The sequence below is a fragment of the Rhinoderma darwinii genome, chromosome 7 (assembly GCF_050947455.1).
Source record: "Rhinoderma darwinii isolate aRhiDar2 chromosome 7, aRhiDar2.hap1, whole genome shotgun sequence".
Classification (NCBI taxonomy): Eukaryota; Metazoa; Chordata; class Amphibia; order Anura; family Rhinodermatidae; genus Rhinoderma; species Rhinoderma darwinii.
The window spans coordinates 57,275,928-57,302,392 of record NC_134693.1 but is presented as its reverse complement, the minus strand read 5'-3'; the positions used below and the strand labels follow the sequence as shown (position 1 = coordinate 57,302,392).

The 26,465-nt window shown below is 40.7% G+C and overlaps 1 protein-coding gene across 1 annotated transcript in view; it reads left to right on the top strand.

Annotated features, from left to right (window-relative positions):
- Positions 1–26,465, top strand: part of CFH (complement factor H) — a 272,806-nt gene that overhangs the window by 216,337 nt on the left and 30,004 nt on the right. The window contains exons 18-19 of the mRNA XM_075833420.1: positions 17,405–17,584; positions 21,130–21,312. Coding sequence (XP_075689535.1) covers positions 17,405–17,584; positions 21,130–21,312 — 363 coding nt within the window. The remainder of the gene's footprint in view (positions 1–17,404; positions 17,585–21,129; positions 21,313–26,465) is intronic.

Sequence of the window (26,465 nt, the reverse complement as noted above, 5' to 3'; positions counted from 1 at the left end):
GGGGTGTAACTGTTATTTATGAAAACAGGGTGATAAATTGTGGGGTGTGTTTTTAATTTTCACGTGCGTTTTAAAAAAAAACTGTTACTTTTTGTTTTTTTCCCCTGCTTTGTATTAATTTTAGCAAAAACCTGTGAGGTCAAAATACTCACTGCACCCCTAAATGAATGTTAACGGGTGCAGTTTTCAAATTTGGGTCATTTCTGAAAAGCTTTACACCTCTTTTTAACTGTGTATTGGGACATTAAGCATTTTCCAGCAAAATTTATGTTGTCAAAGCTACTGGATACTTTCATCATTTTGGGCCCGATCATGTATCTGGGTATAAGATTAGGGCCACAATGGGGAGACTTCTGAACAAAGTATAAACAGGGCAATAAATTGAGGGGTGTGTTTCTTTATTTTCATATGCGTCGCACTTTCTTTAACCCGGTACATGCATCAATGTATGGAGCGGGTTTAGGGACTGAACACACTTCAAACGCTGCGATTGTCAACTGTATATTACCGATGATTGCAGATGATTGTCTTGGCAGTTTTGGGGCCTAATAAAGGCCCCCAGGTCTGCGGTTTTTGTGCTCCTATTAAGCTCCAAATAAATATATATATATATATATATATATATATATATATATATATACTGTACTTCACCGCTCGACAATATCTGGATCCAAACAATGCCAGAGACAAGGCTTAATAGGAGCCGGTGTAAAACACAATATACTGCAATATATAAGTATTGCAGTATACTGGGAAGAGATTTAACGATAGCTGGTTTAATTCCCCTAGGGGGACTAATAAAAAAAGTAAAAAACAGATAAAAAAATATTAAAACAAAAGAAAACCTGTCTCCATTTTTCTTCCAAAGTAGTGTAAATACATTTTTTTACGAAACATAATTGGTATCGCCGCGTCTGTAAAAGTTCAAACTATTACAATGTAACATTAATTAACCTGCAGTTTGAACGCTGTAAAGAAAAAAAACCATTAAAAACACCAGAATTGCTGTTGCTTGTTCACCTCATCTGCCCCAAAAAATAGAATAAAAAGAAACCCTCACACAGCTCCATCGATGGAAAAAAATAAATTATGGGTCTTGGAATATAGTGACTCATAGTTACATAGTTACATAGTTAGTACGGTTGAAAAAAGACGTATGTCCATCAAGTTCAACCAAGGGATGGAAAAAAGGGAAGGAATGAAACATAAATTCTACGCATTGACATAGGAGATAATATTTTTTTGTTCTAGGAAATTATCTATGCTCCCTTGTCTTTTGAGGGGGTTTTATATGGAACAGGTATTCACTATATTTCTTGTATGGGCCATTCATATATTTATATAAGTTAATCATATCCCCAGGGGCGTAGCTAGAGGCTCATGGGCCCCGATGCAAAAATTCTTACTGGGCCCCCCCCCCGCAAACTTCTCATGGCCGACGGTCCGCAGCTTTCAGCTGCATCATTGGGTCTCCTAAGTGACCCAACAATGCTGCACTAGCAGCCGGGGCGTCACTAAGGCTGGGTTCACACACACTATTTACGGACGTAATTCGGGCGTTTTAGCATTGAATTACGTCCGAAAATGCGGCTCAAAATCGTCGGCAAACATCTGCCCATTCATTTGAATGGGTCTTACGATGTTCTGTGCCGACGGTCATTTTTTTTTACGCGCCGCTGTCAAAAGGCGGTGCGTAAAAAAGACGCCCGCGTCAAAGAAGTGCCTGTCACTTCTTCAGACGTAAATGGAGCCGTTTTCCATGGACTCCATAGAAAAACAGCTCCAATTACGTCCGTAATGGACGCAGCAAAAGACGCCTGCACATGCCATTACGGCTGAAATTACGGTGCTGTTTTCTCCTGAAAACAGCACAGTAATTTCAGCCGTAACGGACGCTGCCGTGTGAACATACCCCCAGGGCTTAAAATGTCAGGGAAATAGCCCCAATACATATGTGTCCGCCCCAAAAAAAAGTGTGTATATGAGAGAGCATAGCATATCTATAGCACTACGACCCTATAAACTATGGATAGGATTAGATACAGTGGCTCAGAAGGCAGTATCACACATGATAGGATTAGATACAGTGGCTGAGCAGACAGTATCACACATGATAGGATTAGATACAGTGGCTAAGAAGGCAGTATCACACATGATAGGATTAGATACACAGCTCAGCAGACAGTATCACACATGATAGGATTAGATACAGTGGCCCAGCAGACAGTATCACACATGATAGGATTACATACAGTGGCTCAGCAGACAGTACCACACATGATAGGATTAGATACAGTGGCTCAGCAGACAGTATCACACATGATAGGATTAGATACACAGCTCAGCAGACAGTATCACACATGATAGGATTAGATACACTGCTCAGCAGACAGTACCACACATGATAGGATTAGATACAGTGGCTCAGCAGACAGTACCACACATGATAGGATTAGATACAGTGGCTCAGCAGACAGTATCACACATGATAGGATTAGATACAGTGGCTCAGCAGACAGTATCACACATGATCGGATTAGATATAGGGCCCTGCAGACAGTATAATACATGATTGGATTAGATACACAGCTCAGCAGACTGTATCACACATGATAGGATTAGATACAGGGCCCAGCTCGCTGACATTGCGGCTCCAGCGCTGGACCCAGGATAGGTAAGAATAATAATTTTGCTTCTTTATGTGTTACTGATTATTTTTCTGTGTTTGTGTTTTTTTTACAGGTTCGGTTGTTGGACTTCGGATTCGAGGACTTCAATGACAGCGTTTTTTTTATTCTCAATAAAATGGTTAATGAGGGTTGTGTTTTTTTATTTCAATAAAATATTTTTCTATGTGCTTGTATCTTTTTAAACTTTATTATCACCGCCTTAGTAATGGCCGCTGGCTGATTGACAACCTCCATTACTAAGGCGAGGCTTAATGTTAGCCGGTGCAGAGGCTACACTAACCCCCATTATTACCCCGGTACCCACCGCCAACAGGGGTACTGGGAAGAGCCGGGTACGAACCAGTACCCGACCATCTGTAGTGACGGGCAGGCACCGGGGTGGCCGCAGGCTGGTAGCATTAGGCTGGGGAAGGCCAAAAACAGTGGCCCTTCCCACCCTTGTAATGCTGCCTGCTGCTGCTGTGTTGTATCTGGCTGGTTATGAAAATTGGGGGGGACCCGACATCGTTCTTTCCAATTATTTTTTATTTAAATGACGTGGGGTCCCCCCCATTTTCATAACCAGCCAGATACAATAAAGCAGCAGCAGGCAGCATTACCAGGATGGGAAGGGCCACTGTTTTTGGCCTTTCCCCTCCTGATAATACCAGCCTGCGGTCACCCCAGTGGCCGACCATCACTACAGATGGTCAGGTACTGGATCGTACCCGGCTCTTCCCAGCACCCCTGGTGGCGGTGGGTACCGGGGTAATAAAGGGGGTTAGTGTTAGCCTCTGCACCGGCTAACACTAAGTCCCGCCTTAGCAATGGACGCTGTCAATCAGCCGGCGGCCATTACTAAGGCGGTAGTAATATAGTTTAAAAAAAAAACACAAAGACAGAAAAAATATTTTATTGAAATAAAAAAAAAACCCACACAACCCTCATTAACCATTTTATTAATAAAAAAAAAAGCTGTCATTGAAGTAGTCCTGGAATCCGCCGTAGTCCAACGACCGAACCTGTAAGAAAACACAAAAAATTATTAGTAACACGTGTGTTAGGGTATGTGCACACACACTAATTACGTCCGTAATTGACGGACGTATTTCGGCCGCAAGTACCGGACCGAACACAGTGCAGGGAGCCGGGCTCCTAGCATCATAGTTATGTACGATGCTAGGAGTCCCTGCCTCTCCGTGGAACTACTGTCCCGTACTGAAAACATGATTACAGTACGGGACAGTTGTCCTGCAGCGAGGCAGGGACTCCTAGAATCGTACATAACTATGATGCTAGGAGCCCTGCACTGTGTTCGGTCCGGTACTTGCGGCCGAAATACGTCCGTCAATTACGGACGTAATTAGTGTCTGTGCACATACCCTAAGGCTTAGATACAGGGCCCATGTGTGATACTGTCTGTGGGACCCTGTATCTAAGCCTACCACACTGTAGGCTTAGATACAGGGTCCAGCAGACAGTAATCTTATACAGTATAAGATTACTGTGTGCTGGGGCCCTGTATCTAAACCTACAGTGTGGTAGGCTTAGATACAGGGTCCCACAGACAGTATCACACATGGGCCCTGTATCTAAGCCTACCATGTGATTGGCTTAGATACAGGGCCCAGCAGACAGCATCACACAATCTGTGATCCTGTCTCATGGGCCCCCTAAGCCTGCTACATCGTAGGCTTCAGGGTTGTGCAGTCCCTAAACATTGATGGCCTATCCACAGGATAGGCCATCAATAGCTGATGTGTCGCCCGGGACCCGCAAATCAGCTGTTTTGAAGGGGCCGCAGCACTCGTACGAGAGCTGCTTCCCCTTCATTTCACTACTCGCCCACACTGTGAATCGCCGACACCGATTCACAGTGTGACCGTAATGAAGTGACAGGAATGAAGGGGAGCAGCTCTCGTACGAGTGCTGCGGCCCCTTCAAAACAGCTGATTGGCGGGTCCCGGGAGTCAGACCCCGCCAGTCAGGGCTAACCTTACCTTCCTCTTCGGCCGCGGCGGGAGTTCTGTAGTCTCGATGCTGTGCGCGGCGGCATAGCGCTGTGACGTCATGCGCTGCGCACAGCGCCTGACGTCAGGACCTCCGCTGCGATCCGGAACCAGGAAGGTAAGTAAAGTATGTTACTATAGTAACAGGGGCCCGCGGCCCGAGTTACTATAGTAACTTTTTATTGATGTGGTGCGGGGGGCCGTGGGCCCCCCTGGCTTCGGGGCCCGGTCGCAATTGCGACCGCTGCGACCCCTATAGCTACGCCAGTGCATATCCTCCCTTAGTCGTCTCTTTTCAAGGCTAAATTCTTTTAATCTTTCCTCATAACTTAGATTCTCTATGCCCCTTATTAGTTTAGTTGCTCTTCTTTGTATTTTTTCCAACTCCTGGGCATCCTTTCTATGAACTGGAGCCCAGAACTGAACTGCATATTCTAGATGAGGCCTCACTAATGCTTTGTAAAGTGGTAATATTACATCCCTGTCCCGTGAGTCCATGCCTCTTTTAATACACGACAATATATTGCTGGCCTTTGAAGCAGCTGATTGACATTGCACGCTGTTATTTAGTTTATGATTTACAAGTACACCCAGATCCTTCTCAACAAGTGAATCCCCCAGTGTAGCTCCCAAAGTGGATTTTAAGATCTCCCATTTATCATTTGTACCATTATTTGACATTAGTTGTTCCCAGTCTATGTCCTGAATTGCAGCCCTCATCCTTGGGAAATTGGCCTTCTTAAAAGTGTTTTTGCCCTCCTAGCCGGTGGTTGTTTTTTACAGTATAAATAAAATATAACTATATTGTGGTCACTGTTACCAAGGTATTCACGAACAGTGACATTCCTAACAAGCTCTGCATTGTTTGAAATGATCAGATCCAACAGAGCTTCACCTCTAGTTGGGTCTTCTACACACTGGGCCATAAAATGCAACATGTTGAGGAAATTTCTTCCCTTTGCATTTGTAGTGGAACCATGACACCAATTAATATCTGGTTAATTAAAATCTTCCATTATCACTACAGTACAAGCCTGTGTTGCCCACTCCATCTGTTTATATAACTGACCTTCCATCTCCTCAGTTACATTGGGGGATCCATAGATTACTCCACAAATATATTTTTCAGTGTTTACCTCCCTTAGTAATTCCACCCAGAAGGTTTATACCTCCTTACAATCTTCACCCACTACTGCCTCTTTCACACTCGCCTTCCTTTCACTTCTCACATACGGACATACTGTCATGTCCGTGGCTGTGGGCCGTCAGGTTCACTCACCTCCTGACGGTGATGAGGTAGGGAAACTCTGTACTAGGCTACAGGATCACGCCAGCCTATGTAAGGATACCGTCATGGAGCAGTGCAGTTCGTTGTGGGAACGGGGCCTATGTGAGTACAATGTTTTTTTGTTTGGGGGCACTGTCTACAAAGGTGAGGTGGGGGGGTGTATGGCACCGTCTACATGAGGGAGGTTGAGGGCTGTATGGCACGATCTACAAGGGGGAGGTAAGGGGATTTATGGCACTGTCTACAAGGAGGAGGTGGGGGATTATAGCACTGTCTACAGGGAGGCTGTATGGCACAATCTACAGCGGGGGACTATCTACAAGGGGAGGGCTGTGTGTGGAAGCCAGGGGAGGAGGGCATTATACTGTGTGGAGGCCACTAAGAAGACATTTTACTGTGTATGGGGCACTACAGGGGGCAATATACTGTGTGTGGCACAATTAGAGGACAAAATATTGTGTCCTTGAATGCGTTAGAATATATTATATTATTATTATTATACTGGTTCGGGGGCACTATAGGGGATTATATGGTGTGGGGGCATTACATAGGGCATTATACTGTAAGGGGCATTATACTTTTTTATGGAGCATTTTTTTTATGATGGGGTGGGGCGCCGAAAGATAACTTTGCACAGGGCGCCATCTATTCTAAGGCCGGCCATGCTTACTACTCCTTTATTTTTTACATTGACCTCCATCATAAGCCCTAGTTTAAATACTCCGCCACCCATGCTAGAATTCTTTCCCCCAGCACAGCGGACCCCTTCCATTCAGGTGCAAATCATCTGCAGAATACAGTTTTTACCCCAATGAAAAGTCGGCCCAGTACTCTAGGAACTCAAAGCCTTGTTCTCTACACCAAGACTTAAGCCATGCATTTAACTCCCTGAGCTCCTGCTGTCTTTCCTGTCATGCGCATGACACGGGCAGTATTCCAGAGAATAATACCTTGGAGATCCTTCAGCTTGTGGCCTAGTTCTTTAAAATTATACTTAAGGCTCCCCCACCTTCCATGTTTTCTGTCGTTGGTTAATACATGGACCACAACAGCTAGATCATCACCAGCCCCTCCCAGTAATTTATCCACTTGTTCCACCACATGCCAAACTCTGGTACCAGGGAGACAATAAACCCTTTGGTTGAGGTGTTCTTGGCGACAAATTATTCTATCCGTCTTCCTGATTATAGAATCCCTTACAACCACTAATTGTCTTACCTTACCTGCATTACCAGCCGACTACTAGCTGGGCTGTTCTCCTGGCTGTTAGGCAGATCAGTATCCACTAGGGCTGCCATTTCAGACACTGACACGCTTGCATCATCACCCAACTTGGCAATATTGCTTGGAATAACAGAAACAGTATTGGCCTTCCTTTTCTTGGACCCCTTTCTACTGCCCCTAACTACATTAACCCAGCTACTTGCCTGGTCCTGCTGACCCGTGTCTTCACCCTCCAGATCTACCCCACTAACTGCATTCTCTGTGAGCAGCATGTTCCGCTCAAGATTGTCAATCGCCCTCAGTGTGGCATTTTGCTCCTCCAGGTCTCTAATGCGAGCTTCCAGATTAACAACATGCTAACATCTGCCACGGAGGTATTCACCCTGGAACCCCGGCTCCAATTGTGCATACATGGCAAACTGTTCACTGAAGAAAACCTCCAATCTTACTATCCATTATCTCAGTTACAAAAAAACTGTAAACCATTGAAAAGGTAAAAGAATAGAAGAGTACTTACAAGGACTTTAAAGGAACAGTGTCACCACAAAAAAAAAATTCATGTCAGTTTAATGTTAGTGTTTTATTAAAAACGTTTTTATTTATTTGTGTGTTTGTGTGTTACTTTTTTCTATTTTTTCACTTTTTCTTCCCTATGGGGGCTGCCATTTTTGTTTCCATTTCTGTGTGTGTCGATTAACGACACATACAGACATGGAATACGGCAGCCACAGTCCCATAGGGACTGCGAACGGCTCCCGTCCCATTGACTGCAGTGTACGGCGTCTGTGTGGGAACTGCGCATGCGCCGCTCCCACACAGTCCTTTTCGAAATTGGCGCCGTCCGGCGCCATTTTCCTGTGGACCGGAAGTCGCGGCCGGACAGTAATATTACTACTTCCGGTCGCGGCTTCCGGATTTGTGCACTTGCACCAGCGGCAGCAAACGGAGCGGTCGGGCCGGAGGGAGCCGCGGCGGCAGGAGCAGGTAAGAGATTTTAACCCCTTAACGCACCATGACGTAACTGTACGTCATGGTGAGCAGTAAGTTCGCGCACCTTGACGTACAGTTACGTCAGTGCTTTGACAGTTAACCGCCGCGCGGCGCTACACCGCAGCGGCGGTTAACTGTGCAGGGTGTCAGCCCTGCTCTCCCCGTTGCCGATCAGCGGCCTGTCGCCGCTGATATCGGCAGTTAACCCCTTAATTGCGGCGCTCGATTTTGAACGCCACAATTAAGGTCTTTAGCGCCGATCGGCAGCCCCCATGTGAAATCACGGGGGCTGGCGATGGTACCCATGGCAACCGGACGCCAGACAATGGCTTCCGGGTTGCCATGTACAGAAGCCTATGAGGACCACCCCGAGGGTGGTCGTCGTAGGCTTCCTGTCAGTGTGACTGTCACGTCACAATGACAGTTGAAATGCATTACACTACGTGTGTAGTGTAATGTATTCCAGCAGCGATCAGAGCTGCAGGTCTAAGTGTCCCCTAGTGGGACAAGTGAAAAAAGTAAAAAAAAGAATAAAAATGTTTTAAAAAAAGTGTAAAAATAAAAGTTAGAAGTGACATAAACAAGAACTGCTTTTTTTTCCTATAATAAGTCTTTCATTATAGGAAAAAAAATGAACACGTAAAAAAAAAGTACACATATTTGGTATCACCGCGTTCGTAACGACCCCAACTATAAAACTATAATATTATTTTTCCCGCACGGTGAACGCCGCAAAAAAAATAAACGAAAAACAATGCCAAAATCACTATTTTTTGGTCACCACCCCTCACAAAATATGTAATAAAAAGTGATCAAAAAGTCGCATGTACGCCAAAATAGTACCGATACAAACTACAACCCGTCCCGCAAAAAACAAGCCCTTACACAGCTTTTTTGACTGAAAAATAAAAAAGTTATGGCTCTCAGAATATGGTGACACAGAAAATACATTATTTTCTAAATAAGTTATTTTATTGCTCAAACGCTGCAAAACATAAAAAAACATATATACATATGGTATCGCCGTAATCGTACCGACCCGCAGAATAAAGTATAATAGTCATTTATAGCCCAGGGTAAACGCCGTCAAAAATAAATAAAAATCATTGTCAGAATTGATGGTTTTTGGTCACCTGGCTTGCTGAAAAATTGAATAAAAAGTGATCAACAAAATCGCATGTACCCCAAAATGGTACCAATGAAAATTACAGATTGTCCCGCAACAAATAAGCCCTCACACGGCTCCGGTGGTGAAAAAATAAAAAAAGTTCCGGCTCCCAGATTATGGCGATGCAAAATGTGCAGAGCGTTCCAAAAGTGGATAAGATCGGGCGCCATTTATCAGTGCGACACCGGCCACATATCTGTGAATTATAATTTATTTACCCCATTATTATACCCTCTTATTATGCCCCTGATGTACTCTGCCCAGCCTACATGTGCCCCCACATTCTAAACTGAAATACCAGCAAAACGGCAGAGCTACTACCAAGCAAAATATACGCTCCAAAAGCCAAATGGCGTCCCTCCCTTCTGAGCCCTACAGCGTGCCCAAACAGCCGTTTATGTCCACCGATATGGCATCGTACCAAAAAATGGTACCAATAAAAACGACAGCTCGTCCCGCAAAAAATAAGCCCCCACACCGCTCTATTGACAGAAAAATAAAAAAGTAGTGGCTCTTGGAAAGCGGGGAGGAAAAACGAAAAAGCAAAACATGAATCAGTTCGTAAAGGGTTAATTACTTTCTAATGAAAAAACATTTATGACCACATGTGGGGTATTGCCGTACTCGGGAGAAATTGCTTTACAAACGTTGGGGTGCATTTTCTCGTTTATCCTTTGTGAAATTGAAAAAATTCAACATTTTAGTGGAAATAATGTTGATATTAATTTTCACGGCCTAATTCTAATAAATTCTGCAAAAGACGTGTGGGGCCTAAATGCTCACTATACCCCTAGATAGATTCCTTAAGTGGTGTAGTTTCCCAAATGGGGTTACTTTTGGGGGGCTTCCACTGTTTCGGTTCAGTGGCTTTGCAAATTCGACATGACACCCAAACATTCCAGCTAAATTTGAGCTCCAAAAGCCAAATAGCGCTCCTTCCGTTCTAAGCCCCGGTGTGGGTCCAAACAGTAGTTTATTACCACATATGGGGTATTTACGTAATCAGGAGAAATTGTTTTACAAATGTTGGGGCGCTTTTTCTCCTTTATTCCTTGTAAAAATTAAAAATGGCTACCTTTTTTCAGAAAAAAAGTAGATTTTCATCTTCACATACTAATTCAAATAAATTTAGCAAAAAAACTGTGGGTTCAAAATGCTAACTATACCCCTAGATAAACTCCTTGAGGGGTATAGTTTCCAAAATGGGGTCACTATTGGGGGGTTTCCACGGTTTTATTCCCTCCAGTGCATTGCAAACGCGACACGGCACTGAAAACTATTCCAGCAAAATCAGAAATCCAAAATCCAAATGGTGCTCCTTCTCTTCTGAGGCCTGCTGTGGGTCCAAACAGCAATTTATTACCACATATGGGGTATTGCTATAATCGGAAGACATTGCTTTACATATGTTGGGGTGTTTTTTCTACTTTATTCCTTGTAAAAATTTAAAATTTCCTAATTTTTTCACAAAAAAAGTAGATTTTCACCTTCACATACTAATTCAAATAAATTTAGCAAAAAAACTGTGGGTTCAAAATGCTAACTATACCCATAGATAAATTCCTTGAGGGGTATAGTTTCCAAAATGGGGTCACTTTTGGGGTGTTTCCACTGTTTTGGCAGCACAAGGCCTCCTCACACCTGACATGGTACCTAAAATATATTCTAATAAAATAGAGGCCCAAAATCCACTAGGTGCTCCTTTGCTTCTGAGGCCTGTGTTTCAGTCCATGACCGCGCTAGGGCCACATGTGGGGTATTTCTAAAAACTGCAGAATCTGGGCAATAAATATTGAGTTGCATTTCTTGGGTAAAACCTTCTGTGGTACAGAAAAAATGTATTACAAATGAATTTTTGAAGAAAAAAAATGAAATTTGTAAATTTCACCTCTACATTGCTTTAATTCCTGTGAAACGCCTAAAGGGCTAAAATACTTTGTGAATTATGTTTTGAATACTTTGATGGGTGCAGTTTTCAAAATGGGGTGATTTATGGTGACTTTCTAATATATAAGGCCCTCAAAGCCATTTCAGAACTGAACTGGTCCCTGAAAAAATAGCCTTTTGAAATTTTCTTGAAAATATGAGAAATTGCTGCTAAAGTTCTAAGCGTTGTAACGTCCTAGAAAAATAAAAGAATGTTCAAAAAACGACGCAAACATAAAGTAGACATATGGGAAATATAAACTAGTATGTATTTTGTGTGGTATTACTATCTGTTTTACAAGTAAATACATTAAAATTTAGAAAAATGCTAATTTTTGCTAATTTTCTCTAAATCTTGGCGTTTCTTACAAATAAATATTGAATTTAATGACAAATTTTTTTCAGTATCATAAAGTACAACATGTCACGAGAAAACAATCCCAGAATCGCTTGGATAGGTAAAAGCATTCTGGAGTTATTACCACATAAAGTGACACATGTCAGATTTGCAAAAATGGGGCTGGTCCTGAAGGCCAAAACAGGCTTAGTCACTAAGGGGTTAATGTATGTTCGTGTTTGTGTGTGTTTACTACTGTATGTAAACCTACTACACTGTGGGTTAGCTCCAAAAATGGCGACACACAGTGTAGGAGGTTACACCGTTCAAACCCCTCGTTTATCCCGGCACTAGCCAGGATAAAGGAGGGGGGGATGCTGAGAGCTCACTAGAGCGAGGGCTTTTAACCCAATGTTGCAATGCTGCAATTTTGGGAACAGCTCCATCTAGTGACCAAAAATGGGTAGTATTATAAATTAGAAATAATTTATAATATTTCCTGACTCGTGCAAAAAAAAAATAAAAAATTTGAACAATGTTTAATCACCCACACACTAAATGTTTAAATTTTAAAAAAAAAACATGTTTTTCTGGCAACACATTCCCTTTAACTCCTCTTTTCAACTCCGGTTTATTAACTCCACTTATTACACAAGCCACTTAGTCCACCAAGCACAATGAGAGCAAGCTCAAAAGATTTTGTTTTGTAAAAGTAGTAAAACCTCAAACTAACTACTGTATATAAATTTGGTACTGCTATAATCGTATTGACGATCTCAGAGAGCGAGCGCTGTAGAAAAAAAGACCCCAAAAAATGGGTAAATTGCTGGGGTTTTTTTCCATTGTACCCCACAAACTAATTTTTCCAAGTTTTGTGGTAAATATAGTACATTAAATGTGTCATTAAAAACCACAACTCATCCAGCAAAAAAAATACCTCATATTGCTAGGTCAATGAAAAATAAAAATGTTTGGGCACCTGTAAGGCGAGGTGAGAAAACAAAACTGAAAAAAGCTAAAAATATATTGGTCATTAAGGAGTTAAAATGACATTTGTGAGAAAACTGCATTTTGTTTTACATTTTTTAACTGCTTTGCATTCATTGTTGCCATAAAAAAACACGAAAATCTGTGGAGTCAAAATACTCACTACACCCTTAATGAATACCTTAGTGAGTGTAGTTTTAAAAGTGGATCATTTGTGCTGTATGTATGTATATATGTGATATATTGCAGTTAAAATTATAAATAAATATGTCAGAATTACTTAGAAGTGCAAAACCTTTACAGAATTATTCGCTGATAAAGTCACACGTACGATTTCCAAAATCTGACTTGGTCATTAAGGATTTAAAATATGCAACATCTTCAAAACTGACAAATTCTAACTTTATCAAATTTAAAATACCTTTTTGACAGAATTGAAATTATCGTACAAATGGCTAAAGCTAGGCACTAAACGAAACCCTTGCTTCCTGATTGACCTTCTTTTTATTTCATATTTTAAGGAAAAGAACCTAAATGATATTTTGAGCTACTACTGAAAAAGTGTCCCAAATAAACTGTTTCATACAGTAACTTGTTTTAGCCATTTGTTGACTAAAAAAATATAAGCATTTTCACACAAGGTAAACCACACTATATACTAGACCTTCTCAATGAATTGGATAATCATCAAAAAGTTAATTTATTTCAGTAATTCAATTCAAAAAGTGAAACTCCTATATTATATAGATTCATTACACACAGACTGATCTATTTCCGGCATTTTTTTTTTATTTTTTTTTAATGTTGATGATTATGGCTAACAGTTAATGAAAACACAAAATTCATTATCTCAGAAAATTTGAATATAGAAGCCCAATTTCATTTTTAATACCGAAATGTTAGCCTACTGAAAAGTATGTACAGTATATGCCCTCAATACTTGGTCGGGGCTCCTTTTGCATGAATTACTGCATCAATGCGGCATGGCATGGAGGCGATCAGCCTGTGGCACTGCTGAGGTGTTGTGGAAGCCCAGGTTGCTTTGATAGTGGCCTTCAGCTCGTCTTCATTATTAGGTCTGGTGTCTCATCTTCCTCTAGACAATACCCCATTGATTCTCTATGGGGTTTAGGTCAGGCGAGTTTGCTGGCCAGTCAAGCACAGTGATACTGTGGTTATTAAACCAGGTATTGGTACTTTTGGTGCCAACTCCTGCTGGAAAATGAAATCAGCATCTCCATAAAGCTTGTCAGCAGAGGGAAGCATGAAGTGCTCTAAAATTTCCTGCTAGACGGCTGCGCTGACTCTGGACTTGATATAAAACAGTGGACCACCACCAGCAGATGACATGGCAACCATCACTGACTGTGGAAACTTCACACTGGCAAAATATACTTTCATCGGAAAACAGGACTTTGGACCACTGAGCAACAGACCAGTCCTTTTAAAGGCTTAGGTAACCTTTTCAGGTGTTTTGTGTTGATTAGCTGATTAGAGTGTGATCTGCGTCATACACTTCTCTTTACAACGCCCACTTGGTCAAAAGATAAAAAAACGCCCAGTTATCTATTTAAGAAACTAATTAGCATAAATCTAATATTGCTCATAACTTGGTCAAAAATGCTTGTTTTTCAAAATAAAAACCACTGTTGTTACCTACATTACAGCGCCGATCAGATTATGTAGGAGATAGGGCACTTATAATGTGGTGACAGAGCCTCTTTAACATTAAAAGAAAAAAATGCTGGAAATAGATCACTCTGTGTGTAATGAATCTATATAATATAGGAGTTTGACTCTTTGATTTGAATTACTAAAATAAATTAACTTCTTGATGATATTCTTATTCATTGAGAAGGACTAGTACCATACAAAAGCATATGATGATTTGAGAAATTTTAGGGCTTGTTTCTCTGCTTTTTCTGGTTTGTCGTTTTGACAGTCTGTAATATTGAATATAGTTTCTGTTTGGCAGCATATTTGTATTGTTTCGAAAATGATTTCTGTAGAACATCAAACTAAAACTGTCCGAGCCATTGCTTAAAACATAATGCTAAAATTAAAACATTCTTTAAGTTGCATGTATGGATCAATTGACACAATTGATCAGTGTGTGGTGCTCATATCTGCACTCACATTTAGCAAGGGAGAAATGTACTAAAATGTTAAGGATCGTCTCTGGAAGTGCTTGTCGTCCGTGTGCAGAAGATACATCAGTCTTGAGAAATCTAGAACTCAAATTGTGATGTTAAAACTATTATTATTTTTTATATAAAGTTAGAATAAAAATAAAATTAGAGCTCAAAGATTCACAAAAATACTCTCTTTATCAGGAGACGCTGATATCTAACTGCCGAAGCCAACAAAAATAGCCCACATACCTAATATTTTGTATACAGCTAAAATATAACTTTTGTTTTAACATAAATTAAGAATAACCACATAAATGTAAAATGATAATGTGGTCTGATAGTCCAAATAAATGACTATTAAATGGTAGCTAATTGTTAGTACAAAACTAGTGTTGCACAACCAGTGCAAAGCACCAGCCACTTATTAACTGACAAAGCGGTTGTATGCTGCTGATGATAGAATGCAACTATCTGTAGTCGCATGAAAATTAAAATTAAAACAGACCTCCCGTCATTGTTCCCCACTGAACGTGGCGTCCTCAGGTGTATTGGGCTTATGTCGGTGAACACCAATATCACCCGTATTTATAACCTTTAGGGTATGTTCACACAGGGCGTACATGCTACGTAAAAGTACACATCATATCCACCACGTGTGCCGCAGGGAATTCCGGCCAAAAACGCTCCAAATTTTAGTGCAGTTTTCCGTCCGAAATGTCCGCTGCGGAAAACTGCACAGTAAAAAAAAAAGAGGCCTGCCTGGACAAAGAAAGACAGACTAGTGGCTAAGTATCAGATTTATTTTTTTTGTTTGAGTAGCATCTGCTATTTGTTGCGAGTTTTACCTCTCCATTGAATTCAATGGGGAAATCCCAAAACTAGGGATGCGTGATTAATCAAATTATTTCAATTAATTCGCCATCAAGATTCCCAAAAATATACCTGATGTATAAATAACATCAATACACAATAAAGTAAGAATGTATAAACCTGACGAAGGAAGCGAAATGCGCGTCGAGGTGATCCTCGGATCGGGTATATGTCATCATGTCCACCATAGGTAAATATACTACTTAAAAACACTATAGGTATTTATGTGATCTACTATACTTTATATCTTTATGTGTCATGCTATGTACTTATGTTATATCTAGTTGATCAGATTCTAGATTCCTGATCTTTAGGTTATACTTTACATTACTCTGTAACCATTTGCATGTTGTCACATGGTCATTATTATGGATTATGGTGGACATTCCAAGCCGGGGTGTTTTTAATTAATTGTGTTTTAACCGTATGTATTCTGTGGGTAATTTCTCCCTAAATGAGATAATAAAGGTTTATACATTTGCTTACTTTATTGCATATTGATGTTATTCATACATCCGTTATATTTTTGGGAATTTTGATAACTGATAGTTATATCTGATGGAATAGTGTACGCTTGGGATACATCTTTGTTGATAATTTGCCATCAAAGCCTATGACGATTCTGTTTTCTAACAGAGTTGTTGAATCGATTCTCTAGCGGTGCCATGCTGCAGGAGGAAGCTCCGTCTTGTCACCTACCTTATCCGCCTGTCTGATGGGCAGCTCCCTGTTCTGTCCCAATCTGCTCCCTGTTCTGTCGCTGCTTCCCCACGGGAACAGCTGTTCTGTACTGAACAACATTATACAGTATGGAACAGCAGTTCTGTGGGGAAACAGGGACTCCTAGTATAGTGCCACACTTGCCCCTTGTAGATAGCACCCCCTCGTAGGTAGCACCACTACCCCTTGTAGATATCACCCCCCTTGTAGATAGCACCCCCCTTGTAGATAGCACACCCTCTTGTAGATAGCAGCACCACCCCCCTGTAGATAACAACACTGTAGCACCCGCTGGGAGAGGAATCCCCGGTCAGATCGTTGCCAGCGCTTTGCGGGGGTTCCGCTTCTAGAGGAAGTCCCTGACGTGTCTATCCATATATGGACAGTGACGTCAGAGGCCCCCTCTAAGAGTTGATGCGGTGGAGGGATTCCGCTGCTAGAGTTGACATCACTTGTTACTAGTATCAAGATTTTGCTAGTTATATTTTTAGTATGCCGTTGACATCGATACGTGCATCTTCCCGTGACGCACAGCGAAATTCCGCTGTTGAATACTAATATCGCTGGTGATGAGGCCAGAGTTACCAAGATACGGACCCCTGAGGATGAGTATCTGAAACGCGTAGGGTCGTTTAATGTCTATGGAATGTGTGCATTGGGGACAATTATATTGTGTTACACCCAGCGTTAGGAGATCCGATTTTGTCGGACACCTATGCTTCAAATAGGGCTTGTACTACTGTTGTGCCCTGGGTATATGCTGATTCCTACAAATATCGTTTAAACACAGAGATATAGGTATCATAATAACTCAGTGTTTCTTTGTTTAATAAATTTTTTAATTTTCACGGTGGGGCTTATGTCACAGTGGTGTGTTACCCCTGTTTTTAAACTAGTTACTATTAAAGATATCTTTTTACTCAGTTGTCATTTCAGTGAACCTTATAGTTATATTTTTAGTACTTGTCAAAAGATGTATGGTGTCTTTAATATAGTTTAATAGTTTCTTTATGTGATGATGTATGTATTGACTGAGATTAGATGTGTTATATGTGTCTATTTACCTCAATTTTTTTTATTTTAGAAACGTCATGTAAATCTCCACCTCCTGTTGCGAATTCCAGAATTAATAGAGTTAAAGCCAGTTATGCTTCAGGTGAAAAATGTACTTATGTGTGTAATTCTGGCTATTCCTTGGAAATATCTATGAAAGGAGATGCAATTTGTGAGAACACACAATGGATCAATCTACCAGTGTGCAGAAGTAAGTACAATTTTAACCAAACATAATATACTGGTGTATTTAAAGAGAAAGTTTCAGCATTTTATCTTAATAAAAATGAAAAATATTAGAGTAACAATCGGGTGAACTCTTTTATCATGGCCGCCATTTGGAACACCCGGTAAAGGTATGGAAGGTCATCCTCTTGCCAGGCACATAGTTGAGGAACTGTCTCCTTCGATCCCGCCGGCCATTGTGTTACATGACCGCAATGTGATTGCAGTGTCTGCTGTGTGGACCGGAAGTCACTTTCACTATGCATTCCTATGAGACGCACATTGTGTCTCATAGGGATTTATAGTAAAAGTGACTTCCGGTCCACACAGCAGACGCTTCAGTAATCGGGTTAGTAGTTTGTTAGTAGATGGTACGGTTAAAAAGTAGGCAAATGTCAAATATAGTTATATGTCCATCAAGTTGAAACAAGGGATGGGAGAAAAGGGAGGGATATTTTTTATCCCAATTTATTCAGAGGAAGGTAATAAAAAAAAAAAACATAAGGCGTGAAACAATCTGCACTAAATAGGAAAAATGTCCTTCCTGATTTAAGTGGGGAAAACACTGGATCGACATTCAAACAAGAATTCTATGCATTTACATAGACGCTGATATAATTTTGTTCTAACGGCCTGTTCACATCACGGTTTTTCTCCTTCTGTCGGTGGTATACGTCTGGAGGAGTCCCGACGTATACCTGCGATGGAAGGCATACAGGGGGATACATCACCCAAACTCCCCAGACACAGAGTTATTTTAAGCAGTCCAGGGAAGCCCATAACGTCACTGTTGAAGTATGGATAATGATGTCAGGGGCTTTCAACTATAGAGACCCTGGCCAGACCTGGCTGGGAAGTCCTGTCTTTTAAAATGCCCTTAAAGAGAACTTTTCACCTGCACATACATGTGCAGCTAAGTGCAGCATGTAATGGGCAGGGCTGCACAAACCCTGAGGCACTTTACATTATTTTCTACCATCCTCCGTTATTTAGATATTGGTGCCGTTATATTTGGCGCCCGATATTTAAATAACCCCCTGAACTGTCAATGGGGCATGTAATGGCAAGGGGTTTGTTACTATAGCTGTGACACTGTCCAATCAGCTACGGACAGTGCTACAGCAAGATCTGGATAGGAGAGCGTGTGCACGCACGCGCTCTCAAGTGCGCGCTCCCACTCTTTAGCTGTCGGCAGACAAGGACAAGACTGATCTCTTGCGAGATATTAAAAGTTAAAAAAAACTCCTTTTCCCATTTTCCTAAAAATGTATCAAAAAATCGTATATACCCTAAGTGGTACCAATAAAAACTACAGCTCACCCCTCAAAAAACAAGCACTCACACCGCTCAATCAATAGAAAAAGTTACGGCTCTCAGAATATGGGGACACAAAACAACTTGTTTTTTCCTTATAAAAATAGCAAAACATAAAAAGCTATATAAATTTAGTATCGCAGCAATTGTATTGACCAACAGAATAAAGTTAACCACACAGTCAATGCCATAAAAACGAAAACACAAAAGACAATGGTGGTATCACAGTTTTTTTCCCATTCTACCCCACAAATAATTTATTTCTAGGTTCCAAGTACGTTATATGGTACAATAAATGGTACCTTGAAAAACTACAACTCTTTCCGCAAAAAGCAAGTCTTCATGCGCTATATAGACAGAAAAAAAAGTGGGGATGAAAAGCAAAATGAAAAACCAATAAAATGCTGCGGAGGAAAGTGGTTAATGCAGTTTATGGTGGAGTTTTTGATTAAGTTTTTAGAGCCAAACACAGGAGTGGATATAAAAGAAAGAAGTATCAGTCTTTATTTTAGGCCATGATTACACACTCAGTTTTGATGCAGTGTTTGGAGCAGTTTTTGCTTAAACTTTCAGCCAAACACAGGAGTGAACACAAAAGAAAGGAGATGCATCAGTCTTTTTTTTTTTGTATACCTTTCCTACATTTTGTATCCACTTCTGGCTTTGGCTAAAAACGCTGAGCCAAAACTGCATCAAAACTGTGTGTCTGATTCTGGCCTAAAACATTTCCTTACTTTTAGATCTACTTCTAGCTTTCGCTAAAAAATAAATTGCATTGAAAAATCCACCAAAACTGCATAAAAAACAGCATTTTTGATTCTTCAAACACAATTCTTTTAAGGCAAAATAAAACGCATGAAAAAACGCACTTTAAAACTTCAGCATTTTTAAATACAGCAGAATTATTTTTAAGGCGTTCTTATTTGCATTTTTGGTGACTTTCTTGTACTCAGCAAATGCCATACTCAGAGCATGCTGTGTTTTGAAATAAAAGCCACCAATCACAAAAATGTCACAAACAAAAAGACAGTGTATGTAACGCAATTTATATCCGAGTATAGATTTAAAGTAACATCTGGCCAAACAAAAATTCACGCCAAAAAAATGGATAAAAACAACACAAAAACACAGAAAAATGGCTATGTACATCTGTTTTTTTTTATATGTTTTAATAAAAATATCAGAGACTGTGATTGGTGCATCCTTATAAATAGATTTTATTAAAAAAAACAACTTTTTGAGATACAGCTGCTCTGTATTCTCTATATACAGCAGCTGTATCTTTCGGTGAGACCTAAATCCGTCAGTCCCGCCGGCCTGACGGGTTCAGTGTCAGCGGATCCTGCGTGTCTCTAACACGCAGTATCCACCTGTAATCTATCACATCTAAGTTATGAACTTAGATGTGATTACAGGTGGATCACAGGCAGGACTCACTGACACTGAACACGTCAGTCCCGCGGACCTGACTGGTGCCGGATATAGCGAACGATACAGCAGCTCTGTATAGAGAATACAGAGTAGCTACATCTCGAAAAGTTAAATGAATTATTAATAACTATTTATAAAGTTGTACCATTCACACTGACTGACTTTTTTTTATTAAAATACAAAAAAAATCCTTTCAAAGGTTTTCATGGCCTTTAAATATAAAATGCCATTTTAGGGTCGGCTTATACAGCGTTTTTTTAGTGCAGATTTTTATGTGCAAACTGCTTCGGAATCAGCACAAAAAAAAAATGCCCAAAATGTCCCTCATTGATTTCAATGAGAGGCAGAAGCTTTTTTTTCCTGGGTAGTTTTTGGCCGCTCACAGAAAAAAAGCGACGTTCTCTTTTTTTTTGAGTGCTTTCCGCCTCTGACCTCTCAGTGAAATCAATGGGAGGCAGAAAAACCTGCGGGCTCATTTGGATGCGTTTTTTGCGCAAAATTCCTGAAAGAATTTCAAGGCAGATTTTTTCTGCCTGTCAAAAAAACACTGTGTGAACTATGCCTTATATGAACGTGAAAAAATATTTACTGCTATTTATCCCTGCTGATGCGCCATGGTTACACTAAGTTGTCATGTCTGTAGAATCCTGCAGGTGGTGAAGCAATGCTGACAAATCATAAAGTTAAAATATATGTTCATAAAGGGAAAACAAACTATAAAATTCTTAATTTAGTTATGCAATTATTATATTCAGTAAGCACATTTGTCTCATGTTTCTTTTTCAGAAATTGGTGAGCAGTGTGGTCCACCACCAACTGTACAGTCTGGAGACACCGTGCAAATTAGAGAACAGAACTATAAATCTGGTGAATCTGTGGAATTTAGATGCCCAGAATATTATATTCTGAAGGGAAACAGGATTGTAAAATGTTTGAATGGCGTCTGGGATGTTGCGCCAGTTTGTCTAGGTATGTTCATTGTACTTCATCACAATGTGTACACAAACAACTTAAAGGTAATAAAATTATATCACTATAAGGCTTAACTCAGATGAGCGTGTCCATTTTGCATCCGTAAAAAAATGGACGTATTTAATGCATTTCAGTTCTGTGTGCCATCAATGTTTATTCTGTGTGGCATAAGTTTTTAATGTCCGTGTTGGTGCACATTTTTTTTTCCAGCATTTCTTTAGTAACTGGTACGTGAAACATGGACAGCTGTCCGTGATTTTCACACACCCATAGACTTCAATGGGCGACGTGGTCTGCAAAAGCGGGCCAGAATAGGACATGCAGTGAGTTTTACACAACGTAAACATGCTGCGTGAAACATCACGGACGTCTGAATAGCCCCATTGAATTGCATAGGTCCGCGTGCTGTCTGTTTTTTTTACGGACAGCACACGGATGTATTTAACGTTCGTCTGAATAAGCCCTTAAGGTTATGATGAGATTAGTAGTACATGCACAAAGGTAATATTCCTCCTATATTGTTCTGTTGTACTGATAGCGAAGATTGTCGATTTTCTCCACATTTCTGATCTTATGAAAATGTTGAAATGGTTTTTAAAGCAATTTTTTAATTTATAAGAAAACAGCATATAGATGTAGCAGAGCAGAATTTGCAAATTAATTTTTTTCTGCACCTTGAGAACTCAACAACTTAAATGCATATTTCAGGAAAAACAAACAAAAGCTTAATTAACCCCTAAAGACGTATTCCCAAAATCATAAATTATCACCTATCCATAGGATAGATGATAATTTTATGATCGCTGGTGTTCCCACCGCAGGAGCCCCCACTGATCGTGAGAATGGGGGTCCTGAACCCCTTTATCCTCCTCACTGCACTCCCTACAGTGATAAACACATTAAATAGAGCGGCAGTAATTCACTGTCTATGAGAATGACGGAAACAGATGAGCGCTGTACTCGGCTGTTTCCGTCATTCCCATAGCCATTGTATGGAGTTGCAACGCGCATGCTCGATCCGCCACTACATTCAATTTCCTCCTCACTTCAGTCGAGCAGTGAGGAAGATCTGGGGCTTTGGGACACCGCTTCTCATGATCGGTGGGTGTCCCAGCAATAAGACCCCCATTGATCATAAAATTATCAGCTATCCTGTGGATGTTATGAGGCATATAAGTTTAGCAGCAATTATTCAAATGTTTAAGTATTGAAAACAGCATTTTGGAAATGTATTAACTTTTTAGGTGTTTCCTAGGAATTAAACCAAAGTGGCGGCAAAATTGAAAAAATGTTTTTATTCTTTCTTTGCAAAAATTACATTTGAATCCATTGTTAACACAGCAAGTGGCAACAAAGAAATGCAGTTTAGGCTGGGTTCACACCTGTGTTGTCACATTCTATTGTTCTGCATCGTCCGAGGAGAAGAACAAGGGAATAACAGAAGCAATGGTTCCTTTGCACAATGGACACCGCCGGCGGCCGACGGAACCCATTGACTTTAATAGGTTCCATCGGGGTGTCTGTGGTTTTACTGTAATCTGTAATGCTGTAATCCGGTAATCCCTGCTGGATCTGCAACGAAGGCCCCTAACGGAGCCTCCGACGCAGGTGTGAACGAAGCCTTAATAATATTACCTTGGTTTTATTGTTTTGAAATATCCCACATGTGGCCCTAATAACATGGCCCCTTCATCACATTTGCCGATGTATATACACTACCGTTCAAAAGTTTAGGGTCACTTAGAAATTTCCTTATTTTTGAAAGAAAAGCAGTTTTTTTTCAATGAAGATAACATTAAATTAACCAGAAATACACTCTATACATTGTTAATGTGCTAAATGACTATTCTAGCTTCAAACATCTGGTTTTTAATGCAATATCTACATAGGTGTATAGAGGCCCATTTCCAACAACCATCACTCCAGTGTTCTAATGGTACATTGTGTTTGCTAACTGTGTTAGAAGGCTAATGGATGATTAGAAAACACTTGAAAACCCTTGTGCAATTATGTTAGCACCGCTGTAAACAGTTTTGCTGTTTAGAGGAGCTATAAATCTGACCTTCCTTTGAGCTAGTTGTTAATCTAAAGCATTACATTTGTGGGTTCGATTAAACTCTCAAAATGACTAAAAAAAGAGAGCTTTCATGTGAAACTCGACAGTCTATTCTTGTTCTTAGAAATGAAGGCTATTCCATGCGAGAAATTGCCAAGAAACGTAAGATCTCCTACAACGGTGTGTACTACTCCCTTCAGAGGACAGCACAAACAGGCTCTAACCAGAGTAGAAAGAGAAGTGGGAGGCCCCGCTGCACAACTGAGCAACAAGACAAGTACATTAGAGTCTCTAGTTTGAGAAATAGACGCCTCACAAGTCCTCAACTGGCAGCTTCATTAAATAGTACCCGCAAAACGCCAGTGTCAACGTCTACAGTGAAGAGGCGACTCCGGGATGCTGGCCTTCAGGGCAGAGTGGCAAAGAAAAAGCCATATCTGAGACTGGCTAATAAAACGAAAAGATTAATATTGGCAAAAGCACACAGACATTGGACAGAGGAAGATTGGAAAAAAGTGTTATGGACGAATCGAAGTTTGAGGTGTTTGGATCACACAGAAGAACATTTGTGAGACGCAGAACAACTGAAAAGATGCTGGAAGAGTGCTTGACACCATCTGTCAAGCATGGTGCAGGTAATGTGATGGTCTGGGGTTGCTTTGGTGCTGGTAAAGTGGGAGATTTGTACAAGGTAAAAGGGATTTTGAATAAGGAAGGCTATCACTCCATTTTGCAACGCCATGCCATACCCTGTGGACAGCGCTTGATTGGAGCTAATTTTATCCTACAACAGGACAATGACCCAAAGCACACCTCCAAATTATGCAAGAACTATTTAGGGAAGAAGCAGGCAGCTGGTATTCTATCTGTAATGGAGTGGACAGCGCAGTCACCAGATCGCAACCCCATAGAGCTGTTGTGGGAGCAGCTTGACCGTATGGTACGCAATAAGTGCCCATCAAGCCAATCCAACTTGTGGGAGGGCCTTCTGGAAGCATGGGGTGAAATTTCTCCCGATTACCTCAGCAAATTAACAGCTAGAATGCCAAAGGTCTGCAATGCTGTAATTGCTGCAAATGGAGCATTCTTTGACGAAAGCAAAGTTTGAAGGAGAAAATTTTATTATTTCAAATAAAAATTATTATTTCCAACCTTGTCAATGTCTTGACTATACTTTCTAGTCATTTTGCAACTCATTTGATAAATATAAGTGTGAGTTTTCATGGAAAACACAAAATTGTCTGGGTGACCCCAAACTTTTGAACGGTAGTGTATATATATGGCGGAGGCAAGGAAGGTAAAGTATGGAGAGGGCTCACGGGTTGGGCTCGAATATAAGATGCAGATGTCGGCTGTATGTTATAGTCGACACTTCAGTGCAACAAGTAGGAACATAGATTACTATGATCCCACTCATTTAACCCCTTAGATGCCATTTTCAATAGTGACCGTGGCATCTAAGCCATTATAATGTCCTCTTGGCCCCCTGTGATGTGCTCACAGGTTGTCGATTGTTATCAAGGCAGCCTTGGGGTCCAATGAAGGCCCCCAGATCTGCCATCTTTGTGCTCCTATTAAGCCTATTAAAAAACACCTTTTTCCATTTTCCCCATATAATGTAAAAAAAAAACAATGTAAAAAATAGCATAACTGGTATCACCGCATCCTTAAAAATCAAAAAATCCAAACTATTACATTATAACATTATTTAACCCGCACAATGCATGTAAAAAAACATAAAAAAAGTAAAATCCCAGAATCACTGTTTATGTGGTCACCTCATGTCATCACAAAAAAATTTAATAAAAAGTGATCAAAAAGTCTTATGTACCCTAAAAAACAAGCCCTCACACCGCTCAATCGACAGAAAAAGTTATGGCTCTCGGAATATGGTGACACAAAGCACATTTTATTTTGAACAATTAGTTTTGTCCTTGTAAAAGTAGTAAAACATAAAAAACTATAATAATTTGGTATCGCCGTAGGCGTATTGACCCATAATCATTTATAATGTACAGTGAACACCGTAACAACAAAGCCAAAATAACAATGGAGGGATCACAATATTTTCCCCATTCTATACAACAATTTTTTCCAGTTTCCCAGTACATTGTATGGTACAATAAATGGTGCAGTGAAAATCTAAAACTCATCCCTCACCCACCTACCCACCTCGGGGAACTTATTTATCGGAGTAGTGATCATGTAGACCCCACAGGTGCTTCATATAATTTTTTCCAATAACATGTAATTTGCGTTTCAAAATTAAGATGTATTAAATTAAAACACCTCAATATTTATTACAGTATTTTTCCTATGTATGAAAATACCGCATATGTGTCTGTAATCTTCTGTCTGGGCTGACAGCAGGGCTCAGAAGGGAAAGTGCCGTGGGCCGACTGGTGCACAGATTTTGTTGAAATGGTTTTCGAACACCATGTCGAATTTGCAGAGCCCCTGAGGAGCGAGTACAATTGAAATTCCCAAGAACTGACCCCATGAAAACTGCATCTCTCAAGGCTTTCATCTAGGCATGTAGTGAGCATTTTGACCGCACAGGTGTTGTCAAAAAATTTATGCGCTGCGAATGGTGCAGAGTGAAAATTGCAATTTTTCCACATATTGTACATGCTGTTTCAGTGGCCAAATATATTGTGCCCAGAGAGTGACTCCCATCTCATGCAGGTTCTCCTGAGTATGGCACTACCCCACATGTGGCCGTTGTTTGCTGCCTGAGCACACGGAAAGCTCAGAAGGGAAGGAGCGCCTTGGACCTACCGGAATGGTTTTCTGGCGCCATGTCTGGTTCTTAGACCCCTTGAGGTACCAGTACCATTTATATCCCCGAGAAGTGACACCATTTTGGAACCTACACTCTTTAAGGCATTTATCTAAACATAATCCTAGCGCATTATTCTTCCTCCACCAAACTTTACAGTTGGTACAACACAGTCAGGCAGATAACGTTCTCCTGGCATTAACCAAACCCAGACTCGTCCGTCAGACTACCAGATAGAGAAACGTGATTCATGACACCACAGAACGTTTTCACTGCTAGACTTAGTGGCGCTGTGCTTTACACAACTCCATCCAA